Below are 23684 nucleotides of genomic sequence, written 5' to 3' on the forward strand. Positions count from 1 at the left end.
ACAACGCAGGGTTGCCACAAACTATCAATTTAAAAAAAAATGCAATATCTGTGAAGCACTTAACAAAGTGCAATAAAACAAGACAAGGTATGCCTGTACCTGATAAGAGATTAATATCTCAATATATAAAGAACTTCTAAAACTCAACAACAACAAAAACTGATTAAAAAATGGGCAAAAGGGACTTCCCTGGTGGTGCAGTGGTTAAGAGTCCGCCTACCAATGCAGGGGACACGGGTTCAATCCCTGGTCCGGGAAGATCCCACATGCTGCAGAGCAACTAAGCCCGTGTGCCACAATTACTAAGCCCAGGAGCCACAACTACTGAGCCCATGTGCCACAACTACTAAAGCCCGTGCACCTAGAGCCTGTGCTCCGCAACGAGAAGCCACCGCAATGAGAAGCATGCGTACCACAATGAAGAGTAGCCCACGCTCACCACAACTAGAGAAAGCCCGTGTGCAGCAACGAAGACCCAATGCAGCCAAAAATAAATAAATTTAATAAATTTTTTAAAAAACCCCAAAAACCAGAAAGTAGCTAGTGACAGCCAGGATGTGGAGAAATTGCAATCCTTGTGCATTGCTGCTAGGAATGTAAAATGGTGCAGCTACTGTGGAAAACAGTATGGTAGTTCCTCAAGAAAATTAAACACAGAATTACCACGTGATCCAGCAAGCCCAATTCTAGGTATATCTCCAAAAGAATTGAAGCAGGGACTCAAACAACAATGTTCCAAAAGCAGCCTTATTCACAATAGCTTAAAAGCAGAAACAACCAAAATGTCCATGATAGTTGAATGGATAAACAAACTGTGGTATATACATATAATGGAATATTATTCAGCCTTAAAAAAGAATGAAATTCTGATACATGCTACAACCTGAATGAACCCTGAAAACATTTATGCTAAATAAAATAGTCAGACACAAAAGGTCAGATACACAATTCTACTTAACGAAGTATCTAGAAGAGTCAAATTCAGAGAGAGAAAGCAGAATGGAATGAGAGTTACCAGAGGCTAGGGGGAGGGGGAAAGGAGCAGTTCGCTAATGGTTAAGAGTTGCAGTTTGGAAAGGAATCGTGATGATGGTTGCAACATTCACAACAACGTGAAGGTCCTTAACACCACTGAGTTGTACACTTTAAAATGGCGGAAACAGTAAACGTTATGTATATTTTACCACAATAAAAAAAGTTGAAAAAAAACCTTTCCTTTTATTCTTTTAGACCTATCAGTCACAGTTAAGACTATGGAGACTGTACGAGGGAACCATTTTAATAATGTTTCTAGCCCAGCACTAGGGACACTGCGCAGAGCATAAACGATCCTCAACTATTTGAGGACAAGTGAGAGACAGATGGATGGATGGACAAAACACTATAAGTTCAAAACTTAAAAACAATTTCTAAACATACCAAATATTTTTGAAAATCACTAAAACGTATGTTAAAACAATTTTTTAACTTTAATTTAGAATTTCATAGACGCCATCTTAAAACACTATTTGTGACAATCAAGTGGAAGCTAAACCCAAAACCAATTTCCAGTCAGCTTCAAAGTACTTTGTGAATAGAAGTCCCCAGGAGGTTCTGTTCCAAGCCCTAGCTCCCCCTACTCTCCTAAATTGAAATGCCCCTTCTTCTGTAAATAGTGCAATGTCTGGCCCAACTCCCCATTGCTTCTGACACTTTCCGGGACAGCCTCAGCCTAATTCACTACTTCCTCTGAACCAAAAATGTACTGTCTTCTACTACCCAACTGGCACTTAGGACAGTACTACTTTACACTGTTACTTTAATTCTCAAGTGCCTTATCTCCCCACTACTAGACTATATACTTGTGAAGACCAGGACTTTTCTTGTTACTTTATTTCATTCCTAGTCCCATTTAACAAAACCTTGCACAAAGTACAATTTTATAATTTGGGGCAATTTTGGAAATTGTTATTCCCACGTCTTTCCCCACTCTCAACCTCCTCAGGGAAGGCACTTTGGTAGCCAAAGGACCTACAGTGAAGGAGAAATGAAAAGTAAATTAAAAGATATGGAGGAAATGGGGAAAATGTTTCAATAAAGATAAATTTAAAAAGAAAGAGTTGTGGGCCAATGCCTTCTCGAGGCGACCCAGCCCTAAGACCTTCAAGAGATCCTGGCCTTGAACTTAGGCAGGAAGGAGCCTTCCCCCTAAAAAATGGGAGAAGGGGCATCAAAAACGGGAGGTGGGAACAACGAAAGGTGGGAAGAACTGGTGACCAGAGGGGTTAGAAGAGGTCAAGGACCTTTTTAAGCTTTTCAACTTAGAGCCAAGACATGATGAAACCTAATACTTCTGTGCACCAACTATACTAGGCACTTTACATGTGTTATTTTATTTACTTGTCATTAGAATCATTTATCATTTTGGAGGTTTGGAGGCTTCTGATGTCTCTGGAGAGTCAGCAGTATCTTATAAGAATTGTTCAAGGAAGACTCTGGACTTGGCCTAAGAATAAGAAGTGGTACTTCAGGTTTCCAGATTTCCCAGTACAGCATGCCAAGGATTACCAAAAAAAAAAAAAAAAAAAAAAACGGGTTGCAGGTTCAGGACAAACACAAAGATAAGCGAGCACAGATAACTAATTGCATCTGAACAGATGTTCACTAAGCCCAGCAAAGCACAAGAGGGTTAAGAAATAATAAAAACAGTGGAAATATTAAATACTTGTCAAGATCACTATAAATCTTAATTCTTCTCTGGGCTAGGTAATTACCTATTTGCATTTGTTCAACACCTTGCAGTTTTTAAAGCACTTGCACATATGCCAATTCATTGGATCCCTACAATTCAGAAGTTATGGGACAGCCCACAAATGTAGGCCCATTGTGCCCAGCCGGCAACTGAGGGTCTAAGAATTTAAAGCATTTATCCTAACTAATTATTCTAACTACTCAAAGGCAAGGTTGGAAATCAAAAACATGGCAATCTTCTAATTCCTGATCCAAGGCACCCCCTTATGTCCCTATTGCACTTAACGTGTACTTCCATTAAAGTCAATAATTTATTTTATTGGAATCATTTGCAAATCTGTCTTCTATATAGACTGGATGCTCCTGAGGGTGAGAAGTTTTTCTTTGCAACCTCACCACCAGCAAAGACACTGGCACATAGGTGTCCAATAGCTGGACTGAACTAGGGCTTCTCTGGTGGCACAGTGGTTGAGAATCCGCCTGCCAATGCAAGGGACATGAGTTTGAGCTCTGGTCCAGAAAGATCACACACGCCACAGAGCAATTGAGCCTGCGCGCCACAACTACTGAGCCTGCGCTCTAAAGCCCGTGAGCCACAACTACTGAGCCTGAGTGCCACAACTACTGAAGCCCACGTGCCTAGAGCCCGTGCACCGAAACGAAGAGTGGCCCCTGCTCACCATAGCTAGAGAAAGCCCACGTGTACCAACAAAGACCCAATGCAGCCATAAATAAATTTATTTTTTTTAAAAAAAGTTGGACTGAACTAAATCTGTTTCCATTTTATACAACAGGGCGTAGATACAAAAATTAAATGACAAGGTCAATTCACTGACTGAAATTTAAGCTAAATTCTTAAAATCCTATTTCTGAGCTTATTTTGTTAACATAGTATAAAACTGTTTAACAGTTGCATTTGAGAAACTGGAACTAGAAAATGAAACCAGAGTAAAAACAACCACTAGCAATTTATATGCAGTCCTTTATTTCCAGTCCCTCCACAGGGCAGAGGGTAGAGACTAGGGAACAAAGAGTTTACCTACACATTATTAACCAACAAGAATAACTTAGTTCTTAAAATTTAACTCACAACTCCCTGCAGCTCAGTATACTAAAACTGTTCCTCCTACTACTGAACTACAAGTCAAATTCTATTAAAATAAAAAGTCCTATTGGAGGGCTTCCCTGGTGGCGCAGTGGTTGAGAGTCCGCCTGCCGATGCAGGGGACACGGGCTCATGCCCCGGTCCAGGAGGATCCCACATGCCATGGAGCGGCTGGGCCCATGAGCCATGGCTGCTGACAACGGTGAGAGGCCCGCGTACCGCAAAAAAAAAAAAAAAAGTCCTATTGGAGAAAAAGATTTCTAATCCTCAACTCAGCACAAACTTAGTATTTTCAATATTAATTTATTTCACTATTTCTCAACTTTTTTTTCCATTACTGCTCCCTAAAGAAGCTTTTTCAGACTTTTTTCTATAACCACACCCTCCCCCATAAAATTTTAGTAACATGGCACACTGTATGTGTATCTATGCTTTACACATAGAAGAAGAATTTTTCACCACCACCCCCAGAACCAATTTTCCCTCCCTTGGGTATGACGCTACCCTAAATGAAAATACATGATTTACTTAGTAAATATTTTCTGAATGGCAGCTATATGCCAAGCTGAGATATTCACCATGGGAAAATTCTACGACAGCAACACAATTTAGTTTTTTAGTTTACTGTAAGAGTTTTGACCCACAGAACAAAATGAAATGGGCTTGAAGATAGAGAACTTCTTCCTAGTGTTGGCACCTCATCAAGGACTTGGCTCAATAAATATTTGATTAATGCATGGAAGGTATTAGAATTCTACATGTGGTAGAATGACCAGGCTACAGAAATGCTGGCTTCCTATCTCAAATCTCACAGAACTGAAAATCTAACCCACCACAACCCTGAAACCTGAAATTTTCTGTAGTCAATTTTCAAGAGGAAAAAAAAAGACAAAACACAGCCAAAACAAAAAACTTAAACTAAAACAAAGGAACAGTTTCTGTTAGATAATTTTTAACCTTCTGGTTCACTAAATGCTTTGAGTATCTGATGAAGGCTATGTTCTCTTTCTCCAGAAAAATATACACATACAACACACACAACTGCAGAACGTTTTACAGACTTTTAAACTCCATCCTTTGACTCCAATTTAAGACCTTCCCTTATTAAAGGAATATGTAAACTATACACAAGTTATTAAGTTTAAAAATAAGGTCTTTTTTTCATTTAAAATTTAACTTTTTCAGCTTAAAAATATATTTACAAGAAGCATTCTTTCTGGCAATGTAATGTACTTTAGTATTATTTGTATTCTTGCAGATCAGATGTTAACCAAACAACTAATAAGGTGAGATAATATGAATAAAATAACAGCCTATTTTATATATTTACCTGTAATACCTAAATTAAAACCCCAAGATTTACTAAATTACATTATAACACTCTACAATACTTTTGAAACATGTTGCAGTCTTTCAAGCTTTGATCAAGGAAACCTAAAGCCACTAACATCAATTCCAAAATGAAGCCAGGCTCCCACCTTTGTTACTTGTCACTACACTTATTATGTGAAAGAAACATGGGGACCAGCAGTCTCTTTGTGCTGCTTCAAAAGGAAACTAGCATGAAAATAAAATCCCCTGAACAAAGACTACAGCAACTCTGAATGATACAATTTACTCTAATAGCAGAAAAATTATGCTGATACAAAGTAGGGAAAGTTTGCTTGGGCCAAAGGTTTAACACGGCATAACTGGACAAGCATAATGCATTTAGGGTCTTTTGAGATTTACATGTAAGCTGACACTTACTGTAATAGGTAATCTCTTTAAACATCAGAAAAACTCCCCAAATATTTGATCAAAATAATTTCAAAGTACAATCCTACAAGATAATCTCAAATGATCCATACAGGAATGCTCAGATGGTTTAAAATTAATAAATATCAAATATTAGTATGACTTATAAAATGAATCAATGAATGTTTTGGCCACACTGTGAAAGGACGCTGAAGCACTGAAAAGTAATCTCACTAACATAAAATCTTGTTTAAAAGATACAATCAAGTGGTTCAATGACCTCCAAAAACTAATTTTTGAGATCTTGTATATCTCTTATGTGTGTACTTACTCTTAAATACACCTGAAAAAAAGAAATGAAAACTCAAATCTTTCAAAAATATGAATAGCATATAATTTGTATTAAAGGAATAACAAAATTCCAAAACTCTGAAGTCTTTATTACACTTTAAATTACTGAAATCTTAGCATACCTTTAAATACTGAATATTTGTTAAATGAATTTCTCATTAACAGATTTGATATCCAGAGATGGTGTATATTACTGCATGTATAGAAAGGAGAATTAAAAAAAACAACAAAGTTAGCCATCTTGTTAAGTATTGTATTTCAAAGTAGCGACCTTGGGAAACTTACTCCAAAAATGGAACACTCTGGTATCAATCGTTGGAGCCAATTTAAAAGCCACACAAAAGTCAGTTCCATCATTTTAGTTAAACTTAACTATTTTACCCTAAGAGTGTATTATCCAGCTCAAGCACTTACTTATTTTTCAAGATAGAGTTAAATTATCACATTAAGGTTCTTATCTGCAAGCATTAAAAACATTAACAATTGACTCTGGCTTTCTTTAAAAAGGGACTTTACTGGAAGGTTCCTAAAGCTTACAAAATTGAAAGGTGCCTGGAAAATCGGGATGGGAAAGACAAGCACCAAAGGGCTAGGGAGAAAGAAGCTAAGGGACCCAAGTCAGAGAACACTCTGACCTACGCTGACACTCCTCTGATAGGTCTCCAAACACCCCCACAAGCCTGGCTGTTCTGTTCTCAAGATCCAAAGCCCCAGGAGAAAATGTCTGGTTGGACAAGTCTAGGTCTGACTGCACCACAAAACAGAAAGGGTAAATGCTTCAACAGTGCATCCTGGAAATACACCCAATGGGAACACCCTAAAAACAAGACAAAACCTAGAAAGGACAAGGTGGAGAGTAAAACAATAAATGTCCGCAGCAGTCCAATCAGAACCATAGGAGAGGTCTCCGTCTCTCTCCATTTTAGAGAGCTTTGAGGCTCAGAGATCAAATAACATGTAAAACAAAGGATACACCGCAGACCAGGACTATACTATACTGCCTCTTTCCACTCTGCTATTCCACATGCACACTCTAAATTATACCTGGCCGTTTAAAGTAATCAAATCCAACTTTAATGCACTAAGATTTGTCATGAATGAAGATATTTAAAAGTATATGACACCAGTTATTTCACATAATTCTCAATGAGGCATTCTGAAAACACTAACTCCTGGAGGCACCTATGGAAAAATCAAATCGTTGGGAGGAAAAAATACCTAGCTTGTTTGCAGTCCCTTCCTCTCAACTACAGGGGAGACAGCAGAAATCTTGCTAATTATTTGGAAGTTGAATTCAAATTTAAACCCATCTGCCATCCTTGCTGTGGCCTCTGACAATTTACTTCAATACCTATGTCCTCTGCCCAGACTGAGCATCGGAATCGCCAGAGGGGCCCAGGCATTGGTGTTTTAATAAAAGACAGAAAGGAAAATCACTGGTAAAAAATCTGAAATGAAACTCACAATAACTTTAGAGTCATCCCTAATAGGTAATCTGAAGCCAGACCATCTGCTTACTGGCAGGCAAGCTGAGTCTTCTGTTCAGCAAAGGGGTGAGGGAGAGAATACTAGATTCAGGATACGAGTTAAAATAATTTTAATATTATAGATTGTAAATGTGTTAAAAGTAAGCTGATAATACAATGAGAAAGAACAAATGACAACCTCACACAATAAGGATGAAGCTCACAAACTCTGCTTTACAAAAGGCACAAATAAAAGTACAAAAATAGGCAAAATTATTCTATGCTGAATTCTAAAGTCAAGCCAGTGGTAACCCTTGAGGACCAGGCAGTGACTGGAAAAGGAAATCAAGCAGGGCTTCTGGAGAGCTGGTCATGTTGTTTCTTCATCTAGGTGCTGGTTCAACAGGTGTGTTCAATTTGCAAAACTTCTTCACACTCATGCACTTTTCTGTGGGTTTATTATTCAACAAAAACCATTTTTAACAAACCGTAACTCTCAGCATTTTTGAAAAGTCAAACTAATTTCACCTCTCACCATTTCTTTAAAATTCTTCTTGTTCTGATTTCAAGTAAGGTTAGCTCACATATATATAAAATGTGTCCATCATTAATGACAAACCTAACCTTTGAATTTAGCTTTTAAATACCTTAAAAGTACCCAGAAATATAACAAAGATGGACACTAAGTTAAAATAATAAAGAGTTAAAGCAGTGAATTTATTAAGCTGTATATATTACAGGTAAAGTTTAGAATTTGTTAATATTAAACTTAGTAAGGGGGCTTCCCTGGTGGTGCAGTGGTTAAGAATCCACCTCCCAATGCAGGGGACACGGGTTCGAGCCCTGGTCCAGGAAGACCCCACATGCCACGGAGCAACTAAGACCATGCACCACAACTACTGAGCCTGCTCTCTAGAGCCCGCGAGCCACAACTACTGAGCCCATGTGCCACAACTACTGAAGCCCGCGCACCTAGGGCCCGTGCTCCACAACAAGACAAGCAACCACAATGAGAAGCCCACGCACTGCAACGAAGAGGAGCCGCTCGCCGCCGCTAGAGAAAGCCCGCACCAGCAACAAAGACCCAACACAGCCAGAAATAAATTAAATAAATAAATTTTATATAAATAATAAACTTAGTAAGTTAAAAGCGTAAATGCCTAGAACCTATGTAAGAGAGTAATTCCTGTCCCCTAAAAAGAGTGATACAAGTTGAAGACATAGGGACAGGCGACAGGCAGGTGGAAGGAATCTCCTAAAGAGAAAGAAATGAATGGATGAGTTGCCAGGGCTAGTTATTATGTAAAGATGTGAGGACAGGGGAAAATACACAGGTTAATCCCTAAAACCTAAGTCTAAAGCAATGCAAAGTCCCAACCCCACCCACTGCCACTTCAACTCCATGCACCTGCCTGCAAAGGGAAAAAAGTTTCCCTACGTGGTTGTTGAAATGCTCAGAATTAGCTAGTTGTCTGGACCTTGGCCATGACATGGCAAAGTATAGTGACTCCTGACACAAACACAACAGATGGTTTCAATTATGTACCGCCAAAGAACTTTAAATTTTCTAGGTTTCGTTAAGTATCATTAAGCTTCAACAAATAAATTCTTTAGATTATCTTCATGAAAACCAATCACAGAAAAACAGCATGTTAATATGTTTCAGCTTAAACATTTAGAGTAACACACACTTAAAAAAACAAAAAGGTACCTTCTCACCATAATTTCTCATTTAGAGTGACTCAGAAGTCCAAAAGCTAGTTTTGGTTTTAGTGTTTAAGTTTTAGTTTTACACACAGAATGTATCCACATAGAAAAGTCTCAAAAACTATAAACCAAAATGTTCACTCAGAAATATGGATGACTTTTCTTCACTTTGCTTTTTTTTTTTTTTGGTATTTTTTATAATGTTACTTTTGTCCCAAAGGAAAAAGAAAGAGACTTAAAGAAAAATGTTTATTACCAAGATTCTAAATGGTGAAGCCTAAAAAAAGCTTTTTTTTTTTAAGAATACTTTCTAAAAATCACATTTCTAGGACACTATACAACTAGCTTGCTTTTCCAAAGAACAAAAAGGAATTTCACTTACAGTCTGCTTTCATCATAACTCAGTAATTAAAACACAGATACTGGGGCCCCTTTCATAGCCAGAGGGACATCAACTTTTTTCAAGAGATCATCAGAAAAGCCTGAGCAAACTGGAAACCCAGAAAATGCAAATACTCTAGACATGTCCATCAAGGTAAATTTTAATTCATTAGATTACTAAATATCAGGAGTCCACAAACAATCCATATAAAACTCACCTATATCCGATAAGTTTTGGTGAATAAGACTAAGTTGTTTTAATAAGACTTATTTTTTTTTTGTCCACCTCTGTGAACTGGGAAAAGTTTATTTAAAAAAAAAAACTTAGATATTTTTGTATCTGACTCTCAAAATGTGCCGTCTGTAGTTTCCATAGGGAGATAAAACAAGCTTCTGGGACCCCTCACCATACACGATTTATACAATATCCATTCATCTGTCTGACCCTATGGCAGGTCTCTAAAAATAATCATTTTTGGAGACAGACCCGTGATAAAGCAAATATAGCAAAATGTTAATTATAGAACCTAGGAGGTGAGTGTATAGGTGTCACTGCAGCATTTTTCTCAACTTCTCTATGTGTGAACAATCTCACAAGGTATTGGGGGTGAAAACAATCGTTTCAGAGTCAGAACACAAGTATCTATGGAAACGCTGAGGCCTTTCATCAAATCACAAACCTAGCATTTCAAGCGCGCCCACGAAAATGCCCCTCCTTGAGACTGCAAGACTTTTTTAAAGAATAGTAAAGTGGTGAAACGTAAACGCGATACTAAAAATAATCTCTCACGCAAAACAAATTTACCTAGGAAGTCCATTTCCAGGTTTCATGAGATTTTTGTTGGACTTTTATCAGTAAAACAACTTTTGCCTCCATTACCATTTCACCGAAATGTTTTCAAAATTCCAAACAGTACACCTTGTGTTTTTTTTTTTTAAATCACCCAGAAAGCAGATGAGTGGACCTAGGTCCACTGATCTCCCAGGTCCTAAAACCTGCAGAACCTATGAGTTCGGGTGCACTCTAACCTGCAAGTCTCCAGGTGGGAATTGTACCCTGGGGTCTACCCGGGTTAAACACGCGGAAAAAAGCGAGGAAGCAACAGACCGCCGGGGAGTCAAAATGAAAGGAGTGACTGTGAAAGAAGGGAAATCCAAGCAATCAGGGCGGGGAGGATCTGGACGCACGGGACCAGCTGGGCGCTCCCGGGCGCGGAGCTCGGGAGCTGGGAGGGCAGACGCGTGGAGCCGGTGGCCAGGCTCCCGCCTGGCGCCGGGGCCCCGCACCGGCCGCCCCCGCCCTGACCGCTGCACCCGCACCTCTCGGTCCTTGAGGCCCAGAAGGAGCACCTCCTCCATCAGAGTCAGCCGCGTTTCCTTTGAGTCGCCCTTGTCGTCTTCGTCCTGCTCGTCGCGACGGCTCTGCGCGTCGTCCTCGCCGTTGCCACCGCCGCCGCCAGCCGCCCGCTCCTTGTCGGCGGCGTTGCGGGAGGCCTCGGTGCGCCGCTGCACCAGCCCCGAGCTGCGCTGGGTCAGCGAGGTCATGGCTCCGGCCGAGGCGCCGCGCCGGGCCGAGAGGGACGCGGGACTTGCCGGGTCTCCCTCTTCCTCCCTTCGCGGCCCCCGACCCGCGCTTCCGTGTTAAACCCGGGCGCTGGGGCGACGTCCGTCGGTAGCGGGGCCGGGTGCAGTCATGGGGAGACGGGCCGGGGCGAAGCAGGCGGGCCGGTCGTCGGGGCGGGCGAGGGGCTCCTTCCTTCCTGCGATCGCAGCCCAGGGGCTGCCGGAGCTCCGAGACGGACGCGGTGGAGGAGGAGGAAGCAGCGGCGGCGGCGGCGCCTTTCCAATATGGCGGCGCCGGCTGACGTCACTGGAGGATGTGGCAAGGCCGCGGCGGGGCGGGGCGGACCGGGAGAACGCCGGAAGCGGCGGGCAGGGACCCGGGGGCCGGGACTCGCTGTCAGCGACCCTCTCTCCGCCTCCCGGGTCTCCCCCGGCGCTCACCCTTTTCTTGGGGTTCCTTCGCCGCCCGGCCCGCCGTCCCCCTCCCGTGACGTGTCCTTCCTCCGCCCGCCTTCCCGTGTCCCCCAAAGAACCGGGGCTGGAGCCAGAGTCTGGCAAGGCCCCAGCGAATCCGGGCAGGCTTGGCCTCGCGAGGGTGAACCCTGCTCCGTCTGGAGCTGTCCCCTTAGCACCCCAGACACCACCGTCCTCGGAGTTGGCCTCGCCCGGGGCTGCAGAGACCCGGCTTGGAATCCGGGGTCCCCACGAGTCACTGGAAGGACTTTGCTCACCGCTGATGGGGCGGGGAGAGGGCGCGCGCTCTGCCCACATTCCCAGACCCTTCAGAAGGAGTAACTGCGTTTAAATGGCCTGAAAGCGGACTTTTAGTTTTTCTGGGTGTGTTACGGTATGAAAAGAGAGGTTAGAACAAATTGAATAGTTTTGTTTGTAAAACTTTGTTCCTCCTTCCCGACCAGGGAGGGCACAGTGAGTACAGTTAGTACTGCACACGTCGGTACAGTCGACCTTAACGAACTTTTTATAGAGACAATAAACCTGTTGGGTTTCCTGCCAAGTCTTTGTACACATTAAATCTCTTTCAGTTTAACTACTCGGGTAAATCCTCTTGGCGTGCTTGACAGTTTGAGCAAGTTATGTTAAAGAATAGATGCCCAACCTGAGAGGGGGGTTTGTAGGGCCAGAAGAGTGGAACTTATAAGTAAAACATTATCCAGAAATGGCATTGTATGCCATCCGATATTATTTAAAGTCAATAGTGATCACAGGCTGTGGTTACAGAATGATTTAGATAGGAGGAATGTAACAGGAATTAAGCTATAAGAAGCGATAAACGCCCACGGTAAAACCATCGCATAGAACATTTTTGCCTTCAGAGTTCTTCCTCTTCCACAAACCCATTATCCAGAACGCATACTGGCCCTGCACCATCACCATCACCCCGTGCCCGGGCAAGTGAGAAGTAAATCTCCTGGGGTGGGGAGAAGGGGGCAGGGTGAGCACAAAGTAGACCCTCCCTGTTTCCTATCTTTTTGGGCAAAGGTCAATTTCACTTCAACCAATTTCTCTCATTAACATCCTGTTCAACTCATTTTTTTCCTTTTATTTCTCTCCCAGTTCTTTCCCAAATAGCTTAAAATGTTTCTTTTTAAAAGAAATATAATTATTTGATTAATATAGTCAAATACAAAAGTTTAAAGGGTATAAAGATAGCTATAGTGAAAATCTTCCTTCTAGCCCTGACCCTGTTCACCCAGTTGTTCTCCCCTCCCCCGGTGATTTTAAAATATGTCAACAAATTAGGTGAAGCCTAATTCCCCTCCCCTTGAGTGTGGGCCAGACTTAGTGACTCTCTTCAAATGAATTGAATGTGGCAGGCAGGACTGTGTGTGACTTCTTAGACTAGGACATAAAAGTCTTTGGAGCTTCTTCCTTGTTCTCCTTTGCTCTCTCTTAGATCGTTCACTCTGAGGGAAGCCAGCTGCCATATCACGAAGACATTCAAGCAGCCTTATGAAGAGGTCTAGTTGGGAAGGAACTGAGGCCTCCTGCCCAACAGCCATGTGAGTCAGCCATCTGGGAAGTGGATCCCAGCCCCAGTCAAACCTTTAGTTAACAACTGCAACCTCCTGAAAGAGTCTGAACCTCTACCACTGAACATACACAGAGAATTTGTGCTCCTCCCCATGTCCCCATCTGTCATGGGCATAATTCTAATACAGCCCTCATAATTCTTGCTGCCCTAGTATCTACACTTTTGTGTAATCCCCTCTCCTTGAGTGTGAACAGACTTTGTGACTTACTTCTAACCACTAGAATACGGCAAAAGGGAGGGAATGTTGCAGATGTAATTAAGGTCCTTAATAAATTCACTTTGAGTTAATCAAAGGAGAGATTATCCTGGGTGGGCCTGCATAACCAGGTGGCATAATCACTTTCCCTCGAAAGTGGATCCATCCCTTCCCTAATTAGAGAGACTTGAGTCAGCTGAGACATTCTCTAGATTGCTCTCAAGACATTCTCTCTTGAGGAAGACAGCTGTGTTGTGAACTGCCTATGGAGAGCAGTAACCTCTAAGAGTTGATGGTCTCAGTCTTAAAACTACAGCAACTGAATTATTCCAACAACATGAATGAGCTTGAAAGAAGACCCTAATCTCCAGATGAGAATGTAGCCCAGCCAACACTTTGATCACAACCTTGTGAGACTCTGAGCAAAGAATCCAGTTAAGCTATGCCGAACTCCTGACCAATGGAAACTCTGAAATAATAAATGTGTATTGTTTTAAGCCACTGAACTTGTAGTAATTTGTTATGTCATTGATGCAAGTAGGTTGAAAAAAATAAAGGGTGGTAAAATATATACCATGCAAACAGCAACCATAATCAAGCTAGAGTGACTATACTAATATCAGACAATATAGACTTTAAGACCACACATACACACAACATTGTAAGTCAACTATATTCTAATATAAAACAAAAATTAAAAAAAAATAAGACCACACATACACACAAAGTTACTAGAAATACACTCTCACATTTGTGGTCAATTGATTTTCAACAAGGATGCCAAAACAATTCGATGGGGAAAGAATAGTCTTTTCAAAACAAATGGTGCAGGGACTTCCCTGGTGGTCCAGTGGGTAAGACTCCACGTTCCCAATGCAGGGGCTGGGGTTCGATCTCTGGTCGGGCAACTAGAACCCGCGTGCGTGTCACAACTAAGAGTCTGCATGCTGCAACTAAAAGATCCTGCATGCTGCAGCTAAAGATCCTGCATGCCACAATGAAGATCCCACTTGCTGCAACTAAGATGCAATGCAGCCAAAATAAACAAACAAACAAATGGTACAGAAACAACTGTCTATCCATATACAAAAAGAAATGAAGTTGAACCCCTACCTTATACCATATACAAAAATTAACTCAAAATGGATCAAAGATCTAAGTGTATAGCTAAAAATATAAAATATTTAGATGAAAATTGGCATAAATCTTCATGATCTTGGATTGGGCAATGGTTTCTTAGATATAACCAAAAACCCAAATGATAAAACAAAAGAGAGAGAAATTGAACGTTGTTAAAAGAACACCACTAAGAAAATGTGCTTCAAAAGACACCATCAATTATAAAGCAATTATACCCCAATAAAGATGTTTAAAAAAAAAAAAAAGACACCATCAAGAAAATGAACAGCCAACCCATGTAATGGGGAAAAAAAAATTATAAATCATATATCTGATAAGGACTTATATCTAGAATATATAAAGAATGCTTACAACTCAATAATAAGAAGTAATCCAATTTAAAATAGGCAAAGTGGGACTTCCCTGGTGGTGCAGTGGTTGAGAGTCCGCCTGCTGTTGCAGGGGACGCGGGTTCGTGCCCCCGTCCGGGAAGATCCCACATGCCACGGAGTGGCTGGGCCCGTGAGCCATGGCCGCGGAGCCTGCGCATCCGGAGCCTGTGCTCTGCAATGGGAGATGCCACAACAGTGAGAGGCCCGCGTACCACAAAAAAAAAAGAATCGCCTGCCAATGCAGGGGTCATGGGTTTGATCCCTGGTCCAGGAAGATCCCACCTGCCGTGGAGCAACTAAGCTCATGCGCCACAACTACTGAGCCCGCGCTTGCCTAGAGCCTGTGCTCTGCAACAAGAGAAGCCACTGCAAGGAGAAGCCCGCACACCGCAACAAAGACTAGCCCCTACTTGATGCAACTAGAGAAAGCCCGCATGCAGCAACAGAGACCCAATGCAGCCAAAAATAAAGAAAGAAAATAAAATAGGCAAAGTATATAAATAGACTTTTTACCAAAGAAGATACAAGAATAGCCAATAAGCCAATGAAAAGAAGCTCAATATCATTAGGGAAGAGCAAATCAAAGCCACAATGAGATACCACTTCACACCCACTAGAATGGCTATAATAAAAAAGACAGATAATAACATGTACTGTGATGTGGAGAAACTGGAACCCTCATAATACTTGTTAGAAGGTAATATAATGCACCACTTTAGAAAACCATCTGGCATAGGTTTTAACATAGAGTTACCATATGACTCAGCAATTCCATGTCTACTTATATGCCCAAGAAAAATGGAAAATATATTTTACACAAAAACCTGTACATGAATATTCATAGCACCATTATTCATAATAATGAAAAAGTGGAAACAACCCAACTACCCATCACCTGATGAATGGATAAATAAAATGTGGTATATCTACATCATGAAATGTTAGGCAACAAAAAGGAATGGAGTACCGACACATACTGCAATGCAGCATGTATAGACTTTGAAGACATTATGCTAACTGGAGAAGCCAGTCACAAAAGATCACACACTGCGCAGTTCTCTTTATATGAAATGTCTAGAATAAGCAAACCTATAGAAGCAGAGAGCGGATTAGTGATTGCCCAGGGCTGGCAAGGTTGGAGGGCATGGGGAATGACTGTTAAATTTGTCCAAAGTTTCTTTTTGGGGTGATGAGAATGTTCTAAAACTATGCACAATTCTGTGAAGATACTAAAACATTGAATTATACACTTTAAAAGGGTAAATTGTGTGGTATGTAGATTATATTCCAATGAATCTGTTATTAACAAAAATTAGGGATCTTTGAATTAGGTCTGGCTAGAAGCATGTTCCAAGATACTATATATTATTGAGAAAAAAATTTGGATTTTTTAAAATAAGCTTTTTGTAATAGGTACTTTTTCGTTTTTAAGTTAAAATGTTTTGAACAAGGTTCACTCGTTGGTGATGAAAAAGGAACATACTTTTGGCATAATAAAACATAAACTCATATTTTTTTAACCAATAAATTTGGAGGATTTAAAATTTTAAACAAATGTAGAAGAAAGCATTGTTATTTAACTTCATTGAAGGTTATCATGAGAAAATAAATAACATAAGCATCAAAGAAATACACAGACTAGATAGGCTATAAAAACAATTTTAGCTGTTTGTTTATATAACAGTCTGTCACACAAATTCTAGAATTACATAGTTTAAGGAGCATTCAAGAGATTAAACAATTCACAAGCCTGAAATTTTTCCAACTGCCTACTCATTTTCCCTGGAAATCTAGAAAGGCAAGATTTCATGGTTTTATTATACCAGGTAGTTTAGTATCTTTCCACCGTGATCATCAGGAAGTCTTCTAAACTTCTAAGTTAAATCCTTAACTGTTAGTCTATATGAGGCCAGATATGAAAAGCTGTTGACACGGAGATAAGGCGTCTCCTGACTTATTAGTAAAAATCTCTACTGTGACTGGACGTTTTAGGCCAAAGCAATCTTCTTGGAATTTACTTGAGGTTTAGGTATAATCCTCTATCCTCTGGGTGCACTAAACACCCCTCTCGTTTTCTCAGCTCAGTGGAAATTGAATAGCTTACTCACTGTTATCTAGAAAACAGCCCCTTGCACGTGTATACAAATTTAATTTGTTCTCTGCCCCACCTTCTCTGAGTAAATTATTCTTGGTTCCCTGAGTCAACCATGAAAATAAATGCCCTCTTGTCCAAGATTTTAAATAAATCACGGTGTGATGAGAAAGAACTGAGCTTTTTTTTTTTTTTGCGGTACGCGGGCCTCTCACTGTTGTGGCCTCTCCCGTTGCGGAGCACAGGCTCCAGACGCGCAGGCCCAGCAGCCATGGCTCACGGGCCCAGCCGCTCCGCGGCACGTGGGATCCTCCTGGACCGGGGCACGAACCCGTGTCCCCTGTATCAGCAGGCGGACTCTCAACCACTGTGCCACCAGGGAAGCCCCTAAGCTTCTTCATCTGTAGAATGTCTCCCTCTTTTCACAAACCACGAATTTTCCTTCTAGGAACAAAGGTTGCTTTCCCGTCAAAGGACTGAATGCTGAAGCTTCCTGAGTGGCTATATTAGCTTTCTGTGCTATAGAACAAACAGGAGATATTTATTATCTTACAATTTCTGTGAGGCAGGCATCAGGCACAGCTTAGCTGGATTCTCTGCTCTGGGACTCACAAGGATGCAATCAAGATGTCAGCTGAGCTGCATTCTCATCTGGAGACTCGACTGGGAAAGAACTGGCTTCCAAGTTTGCTCAGGTTATTGGCAGAATTCATTTCCTGGAGGTTGTAGAACTGAGGGCTTCCGTTTCTTGTTGGCTGTTGGCTGAAGGCCACCCTCGGCTCTTAGAGGCTGCATGCGGTTTCTTGCTGAATGGGCTTCCTCAACACGGCTGCTTCTTCATCGAGCCAAAAAGGAGAATCCCTAGTGTGAATCTGTCAGCATAATGGAGTTTTATAGAATGTAACGTTGTCATGGGAGCGACATCCCTTCACTGTTGCCATATTCCACTGATTAGAAACAGTCATTAGTTTCAGCCCACACTCAAGAGAACAGGACTATATAAATGTATGAACACCGGAATACAGGTGATCACTGCAGATCACCTTAGGGTCGGCCCAGCACAGCCGACTTGAATCCCTTCTACACGGAGATGGAGTATGGGAATGAACAAATTAATAAACAAAAGCTAACCTATCTTTCAGTATTTTACATGATCTTTTTTCTTTATCCATAACTCCTTAGAAAAGCATTTGTATGAGTTATTTATTGCTATTTAACAAACCATGTCCCCCAAATAGTGGCTTAAAACAGCAACTGTTTGCTCATTTTTCTGAGGGTCAGCAATTTGGGCTGGCCTCAGCTGGGCTGTTCTGCTGCTCTCCCACGGGGTTTCGCGTATGGCTGGAGTCAAGCTGCAGCTTGACGTGGGCTGGTTGCTTTAACACAGCCTCACTCACATACGTGGAAATTGGTGCTGGCTTTAGGTCTCCAGCAGGCTGGCCCGGCCCTCTTCACATGGTGTCTGAGTTCCAGGAGGAAGAGAAGCTACAAACCTCAGTCATTGTACAATATCACTTCTGCCACATTGTGCTGATCAAAGGCAAGCCCAGATGCAACAGATGGGGAAATAGACTCCACCTCTTTTCCTTTCCAGACTTGTGCAAAGTTCAAACCTGAGAGCCTTTTAGGATTTACCTGATAGCTATTACAAAGTATCTATCCCCATACACAGAGCATTTCTTACCTGGTTAAAGATCCAGTGGCATTTAATGTTTATTATTGTTAAAGCAGTTAATTGATCTTTGCTTAAATAAGCTACTATCTCCAGATATCTTCACATGTTAGTCTTAAATGTTGCTAGGTTTATTCTTTTTTTTTTTTTTTGCGGTACGTGGGCCTCTCACTGTTGTGGCCTCTCCCGTTGCGGAGCACAGGCTCCGGATGCGCAGGCTCAGCGGCCATGGCTCACGGGCCTAGCCGCTCCGCGGCATGTGGGATCCTCCCAGACTGGGGCACGAACCCGTGTCCCCTGCATCGGCAGGCAGACTCTCAACCACTGTGCCACCAGGGAAGCCCTAGGTTTATTCTTAATAAATGTTCATCTTAAATATTGCTAGCTGTTTTCTTTTTTCTTTCAGCTTTTAAAAAATTTTTTTTACTTGGAACAGAGTTAACTTACAATGTTGTGTTAGTTTCATGTGTACAGCAAAGTGAATCAATTATACATATACATGTATCCACTCTTTTTTTTTTTTTTTAGATTCTTTTCCCTATATCCCATATACAGAGTATTGAGTAGAGTTCCCTGTGCTATACAGCAGGTTCTTATTAGTTATCTATTTTATATATAGTAGTGTGTATATGTCAATCCCAATCTCCCAGTTTATCCCTCGCCCCTTATCCCCTGGTGACCATAAGTTTGTTTTCTACATTTGTGACTCTACTGTTTTGTAAATAAGTTCATTTTTACCCTTTTTTTAGATTCCATGTATAAGCAACATCATATGATATTTGTCTTTTTTTTTAATTAATTAATTTATTTGGTTGCACCGGGTCTTAGTTGTGGCACATGGGTTCAGTAGTTGTGACACACAGGCTTAGTTGCTCTGCGGCATATGTAACCTTCCAGACCAGGAATCGAACCCATGTCCCCTACATTGGCAGGCAGATTCTTTATCCACTGTACCACCAGGGAAGTCCGATATTTGTCTTTCTGTGTCAACTTTTTATTTTGATAAATACTTCCAAGCATTTAGTAAATAAACCATAGAAATTCCAGAAGAACATTATGTAGGTGAATTCTTTTGTAACACTGGAAAGGAGAAGCCTTTCTTACCATCACCTAAAATCCAGAATCTTGAGAGAAAACACTGATAAATTTGATTCCATAAAAATCAAAAACTCCCTTGTGGGACGTGTTGATTCTTCTTGTTTCTTCTCCACACACAAATCTAATCCATTTGTTCACTTACAGCCACCTCTGCTTACTCTGCCCCAGTGCCAATCCAAACATCTCCCTGTTCAACTGCCACTGGACTTCATTTAGCTGCATTTCTGTAAGTGCTCTATGTCAGTAACGAGTGACTTTCTGCCCACCACCCATGGCCATCATCCCTAGGTGACGTGGAGTTTCCTAAGTTGCTTTCAGCTCTGCCACCACCTGAAGGGGAGCTCACTCTCTCCCTCTGTCATGCTACCCCTTCTCCTGCTGCTTTACCTGCCAAAGGGCAGACGAGCTTTTCCAAAGTATATCCGTGTGAGAATACTCTCCTCCCATCTCCTATCCGCCTTTAAAAGATAAAATTGTGGAATTATTTATATAGCCCCTTTTCTAGAAGCTCATAATACCTCTTCAGCACCACGCACATGGCAGCTTTTACATGCCCTCCTGAGGTTTACCACCACAGTTCTCCTTCATATTTGTTCTTACTCCATTACCCTCTCCCAACCAAAGCCCCTCCCCATCAATTCACGAACACAATTCAGAAAGTATTCCAGATCAACTGAAAAAGCTCTTCTGAATAGAGTATATTTACCATGTGAATCAGCAACAGGGTTTAGATACAAAACACTAATTTTACCAAAATTTAAGCTACTCAAAATAGAAATGATTACTCCAACTGGATTATTTCTTCTCACCAAAATGAGATGAGAATGCAAGAAATTATCTTAATAGGTGATGTAGCAATGTTCCTAATAATCTTAATAATGACTACATCTTCTTTAACTCAAAATCCCGGTAAACTTTTACCTTGACCCACTTAATTAATAAAAAAGATAGTGGGATTAATTAACTCTATTTCCTTCCCTTATGAAAGGGAGGTTTGGATAAGTCAAAATTTAATAAATAATCCTACCTTTGACATCGAAATTGGGTGTTTTTTTGGAAAAGTTGCCTGATTAAGTAGGTTTTGATTTTGTTTTTAATTATTATTCTTTTTGCATTTGCATTTGTGGTAATTGGAAATTTTCTTATCAACCAAACTACAGATCTGATTGGGGAAGATCTGAGAAGATCAGTTTCTCTGTCGTTGCATTGTTTAACTGCTATTATATTTTACTTCAGATCCAGTCATCAGTTCTGTCTCTGCCACCTCTCAAAACCAAGGTGTGGTCAATAGATGGCCTACATTTGCCCCCAGTCAAGAGACGGAGTTCGTATCTCCTCCTCTTGCACCTGAGTAGAACTTGAGACTGCCTCAACCAATAGGGGATAGGGGAAGTGAACTTACGTAACTTTTGAGGGTAGATTATAAATATGTACACCTGCTTTGTTCTCTTAGGATGATAGTTCTTGGACTCAGCCACCATACTGTGAGGAAATCCAAACATTCTGTTTAGAGGCCCACCTAGAAAGGAACAGAGGCCCCTGGCCCACACCCCTGGCCAAGCTCCCAGTTAACAGCACAGTTTGCCACCATGTGAGTGAGGCATCTTGAAAGTGAATCCTGCCCTCCAGTTAAGCTGTCCCAGCTGATGCCATGTGGAGCAGAGATGAGCCATCCATTCTTGAGAAGTAGGTAACTGAAACACAGAGGAAGAAGAGCTTCCCAGGCTCAAACTGCTCTAGAGTTGAGTCTGGTATATATTTAGATACAAAGGACTTCCCTCTTTCTGAGATAAACCAACCAAGCCAGTAATCAAGAGGAATTGTTAACTGCCAGTGAACCCTCCGTCAGCTTCCCTCACCCAAATAAGTAATTTAGTGAAAGCTGACCGTACACCCATTTTACAGGCTGGAGATTTTAAACAGGAAGAGTTAAGTCATCAGTGGACACCAGGGCCAGGAGCAGTCTGGCTGAGAAAGACAAGCAATTTCATGCAGCAGTCGGGAAGAGAAGAAAGTTGATGTGCTCTCAAAAGATAGGGAGAGACCCCTCCAACTGTGAGGGCAGGACAAGAAAAACTCAAGCCAGTTAAGTGACCTGAGCTGAGTCTGAGGGGCTGTCACAGGAATCATCTCTCGTTTTTTAGCTCTCGAAGGCGGGTGTGGGTGGGACGAGGTCAGATGCCGAAGGGGTTCAATGAATTCATTACTTCTTGTTTTTAGGAGATTACATGCAACAAACTATGTTTTAAAAATTGCGCAAGTATCATGAACACATTCTTATGCTAAAATTTTCAAACAAGAATCAATTCCGCAGAGCAAAATATAAAGGTCAACTTTCATCCGCACTCCCATTTTCACACCCCTCCCCCAAATTAGCCAGGACTGTGGTTTGGCATCCATCCTTCTGTCCCTATTCTATGCATTTACGTGTAATACATTAATACATGGACATACATTATACAGATTTTTAATGTAAACAGGTTATGCTGTATGCGCTGTTCTGCAAGTTGCTTTTTCCACATAATAATATATCTTGGGAATCTCCCCCTATCAGTGCATTTACCTCTATCTCATTCTTTTTAATGGCTGCAAAGTATTTCACGGTATGGGTAAACAATTTAATCAGTTCTGTAATGATGGACATCTAACCTATTCTTAAATGTTCCCTATTCCAACAGTGCTGCAGTAAACCCCTTTGTACAAACATCTGCATGCTGAGTGTTTCTGTAAGATCGATTCTGGGTCTCAGGTTGAGTGTGAGCTGATGAATAAAGCAGCTGATGTCTCCATTTATTTCTCCCGTTGACATAACATTCACATAGTCTCTGACATCCTTTTTTCCTCTGCCTTTGAGGACAGTTTCTTGAGTGACTGCTCCGAAGGAACTCTAGCATGGCTACTCACTACGGAAACAGAAGACTCCAGTGGCAGGAAAATTAAGCTGCAGAAGCTGCGGTTAAATAAGACATAGAATTTGAGATGAGCCATTGGAAAGCAATTTTGGTCTCCCAAAGAGTTGTTTAATAAAGATGGCCTTGACATATGTTTACTTTCTTGGTTCCCCTACTATTTTTAGTTCCTTGGGCGAAGTTAATACTTGATTATAAATACATGCTTTTAAAATTTAAAAAAAGCAGGCTGGGCTTCCCTGCTGGCGCAGTGGTTGAGAGTTCGCCTGCCGATGCAGGGGACACGGGTTCGTGCCCTGGTCCGGGAGGATCCCACATGCCGCGGAGCGGCTGGGCCCGTGAGCCATGGCCGCTGAGCCTGCACGTCCGGAGCCTGTGCTCCACAACGGGAGAGGCCCCAGCAGTGAGAGGCCCGCGTACCGCAAAAAAATAAATAGAAAAATAAAAATAAAAAAGGCAGGCTTATAACATAAATGAAGAAAGTTTCAGCTAAAATTAGCCATCTGCTCCCCCTGTAGATGCCCATCCTGGGGTGCAGCCTTGGAAGCGTCATTAGCTCTTTACGCCATTAGCCTACTCTTAGTACATTTGCCTCACGGTACTAACTGATGGCTCATGACCTTAAAATCTTAATGTCTCTTCCAACGGTCATTTGGCCACGTCTAAATCATAGCTACATCCAGCCTTTGCATCTGGATTTTTATTTATTTGTCTCAATAAGGGTTGAGGAGGGGAAGTGGAAAACGAATAGGTTCGGTTTGCCTTTTACAAAGGCCAGACCAGTGGGCGGTTTCAAAGGCAAAGCTAAATATAAATAAATCTTTGTTTGGGGGCCTTATGTAATTAAATTGTGTTTCACCTATCATGTGAGTAAAACCACAGCATAGCTTACAGCTATGTCAAAGATACACCTACTATTCTAAGATGTGTTTCCTTCCTCAACCGTAACTCCTGAGGGCTATGACAATCCCATGCCAGTTGCCTCAGACATCTCCTCCTTGTTCCTCATGAGAAAAGTTTCCTTTTTAATGGTGGTCTATTTGTTTGCTTGTTTATCGACAGGCATCTTTCAAATTGTCTAACTTCAAAAGTATAGGAGTTTGTTTGTTTATA

The 23684-nt window shown here is 41.4% G+C and overlaps 1 protein-coding gene across 1 annotated transcript in view; it reads right to left on the minus strand.

Moving 5' to 3' along the window:
* Positions 1-11323, minus strand: part of GOLPH3 (golgi phosphoprotein 3) — a 53137-nt gene extending 41814 nt beyond the window's left edge. The window contains exon 1 of the mRNA XM_065874101.1: positions 10798-11323. Within this exon, the coding sequence (XP_065730173.1) occupies positions 10798-11022 (225 nt within the window). The 5' untranslated portion in view covers positions 11023-11323. The remainder of the gene's footprint in view (positions 1-10797) is intronic.
* Positions 11324-23684: the final 12361 nt, after the last annotated feature.

This window comes from Phocoena phocoena, chromosome 3 (genome assembly GCF_963924675.1).
Source record: "Phocoena phocoena chromosome 3, mPhoPho1.1, whole genome shotgun sequence".
NCBI lineage: Eukaryota > Metazoa > Chordata > Mammalia > Artiodactyla > Phocoenidae > Phocoena > Phocoena phocoena.